This window comes from Littorina saxatilis, unplaced genomic scaffold (genome assembly GCF_037325665.1).
Source record: "Littorina saxatilis isolate snail1 unplaced genomic scaffold, US_GU_Lsax_2.0 scaffold_420, whole genome shotgun sequence".
In the NCBI taxonomy this organism is placed as follows: domain Eukaryota; kingdom Metazoa; phylum Mollusca; class Gastropoda; order Littorinimorpha; family Littorinidae; genus Littorina; species Littorina saxatilis.
In genome coordinates, this window is record NW_027129743.1 from 15797 (window position 1) to 18246 (window position 2450).

The 2450-nt window shown below is 43.3% G+C and overlaps 1 protein-coding gene across 1 annotated transcript; it reads right to left on the reverse strand.

Annotated features, from left to right (window-relative positions):
• Positions 1-11: 11 nt before the first annotated feature.
• On the reverse strand, positions 12-967 carry LOC138957972 (otolith matrix protein OMM-64-like; the record flags this gene model as incomplete). Its single annotated transcript, XM_070328983.1, is given in 1 exon segment — positions 12-967. A coding segment is annotated over 1 exon segment (941 nt), but the record flags the coding sequence as incomplete, so codon positions are not given.
• Positions 968-2450: the final 1483 nt, after the last annotated feature.

Genomic DNA, 2450 nt, shown 5'->3' on the forward strand with positions numbered 1-2450 from the left:
CTTTAACAATACTTTCCAGTCTATTGTTACGTACCCCATGTGGCATCGCAAAATGACCCATCGTCTTCTTCTTCTTCTTCTTCTTCTTCTTCTTCTTCTTCTTCTTCCTCCTCCTCCGCCTCCTCTTCATCTTCCTCATCTTCCTCATCTTCTTCTTCATCGTCTTCCTCCTCCTCGTCATCCTCATCATCATGGTCATCGTCATCATCATCATAGTGATCGTCACATTCATTATCATTATTTTCTTCTTTGTCGTCGTTCCCTGTTTCCGCGAAGGGGGTAGAGCTTGTGGTAAGAGTTGTTTCAGTAGATGTTTCAGTAGGGGTTTCAGTAGAGGTTTCAGTAGGGGTTTCAGTAGATGTTTCGGTAGAAGTTTCAGTAGAGGTTTCAGTAGAGGTTTCAGTAGGGGTGTCAGTGGATGTTTCAGTAGGGGTTTCAGTAGAGGTTTCAGTAGGGGTTTCAGTAGAGGTTTCAGTAGGGGTTTCAGTAGAGGTTTCAGTAGGGGTTTCATTAGAGGTTTCAGTAGAGGTTTCAGTAGAGGTTTCAGTAGAGGTTTCGGTAGAAGTTTCTTCCTCCTCCTCCTCCTCATCATCATGGTCATCGTCATCATCATGGTCATCGTCATCCTCATTATCATGGTCATCGTCATCATCATCAGAGTGATCGTCACATTCATTATCATTATTTTCTTCTTTGTCGTCGTTCCCTGTTTCCGCGCAGGGGGTAGAGCTTGTGGTGGGAGTTGTTTCAGTAGAGGTTTCAGTGGGGGTTTCAGTAGATGTTTCGGTAGAAGTTTTAGTAGAAGTTTCGGTAGAAGTTTCAGTAGAGGTTTCAGTAGGTGTTTCTGTAGATGTTATTTCGAATGACAGTCGGTATTGACATAGCGATCCGTAGTAGGTGGTAGGGCACGTGCACACGCCGGGTCGAGTACATCGTCCTCCATTTTGACAGGGAGGATAGCAGTAGGCTGAAACAATGGGACATTTCTTTTGGTTTGTGTGTTTGATAGTTTTTTATTGTTTTTATTTGCGAGAGGCAAACAGTCTCTGGCGAGAAAGAGAGAGAGAGAGAGAGAGAGAGAGAGAGAGAAACAGAGACAGAGACAGAGAGAGACACAGAGAGAGCCACAGAGAGACAGAGAGAGAGAGACAGAGAGAGGGAGAGAACAAAAAGAGAGAGAGAGAGAGAGAGAGAGAGAGAGAGAGAGAGAGAGAGAGAGAGAGAGAGAGAGAGAGAGAGAGAGAGAGAGAGAGAGAGCATTTTTGAAGAGGGCGGAATAAATAGAAAAATTGTCGAAAATGGACATTGACGAAAGCAAAGGTTTTCAAATGTGTATACGTTTTGGTTGTCAATCTTGTTGTGTAAGCGTGTTGTTGTTTGTAACATTTAGTTCAGTTTTGACTAAATGTTTAACATAGACGGGGAATCGAGACGAGGGTGGTGGTGCATGTGGTGTGTGTGTGTGTGTGTGTGTGTGTGTAGAGCGATTATGAGAAAACTACTGGACCGATATTCATGAAACTTCACATGAGAGATCCTGGGTATGATATCCCCAGGCGTTTTTGTCTTTTTCCGATAAATGTCTTTAATGACGTCATATCTGGTGTTTTTATAAGCTGAGGCAGCACTGTCACGCCCTCATTTTTGGCTCACGTAAGTGTAGCCTATGCGATGATAAACTTTGTCTGTCTGTGCGTGCGTGCGTATGTATGTATGTATGTGTGTATGTCTGTGGTAGAAACTTTAACATTTCCGAGTCTATGGATTACGTCAGTCTCGGTCAAAAGTGTTCGACGTGTGTGATAGAAACTATTTGAAGACGTCACATTATGACGTAAGAGGGTTAGACGTCACGCAAAGGAATTACTGAAAGTCTCGGTCATTGTTATTGTGAGCGGGCCGAGACTTCTTGGCAGATCCAGGGTCTCGCTTTCTTGCATAGTTTCACCTATGCTTACTGTGTGTGTGTGTGTGTGTGTGTGTGTGTGTGTGTGTGTGTGCGTGTGTGTGTGTGTGTGTGTGTGTGTGTGTGTGTGTGTGTGTGTGTGTGTGTGTGTGTGTGTGTGTGTGTGTGTGACGGAGTGATTGAGTTTGTGTTACTGTTTGTCGATTTCTTACGTGAGCCTTGAAGGCTTCGCCTCTTGTTTTTTATCAAATTGTTCGGCAATCTTCGGTGAAGGCCGGACTATGGTCTTGTATATCAGCTTAGAGGCTTACAATGATGAGTTAATTGATGAGCTTGGTCATTAAAAGTCTGAAAATCGCATTATTTTCTGATTACAAAAACATATTTTTTATAAATCTATATATATATACGACTAGTGTCTGTGTGTCTGTGTGTCTGTGTATCTGTCTGTCTGTGTATCTGTCTGTGTATCTGTCTGTGCGCGATGCACGGCCAAAGTTCTCGATGGATCTGCTTCAAATTTGGTGGGCATATTCAGGTAGAC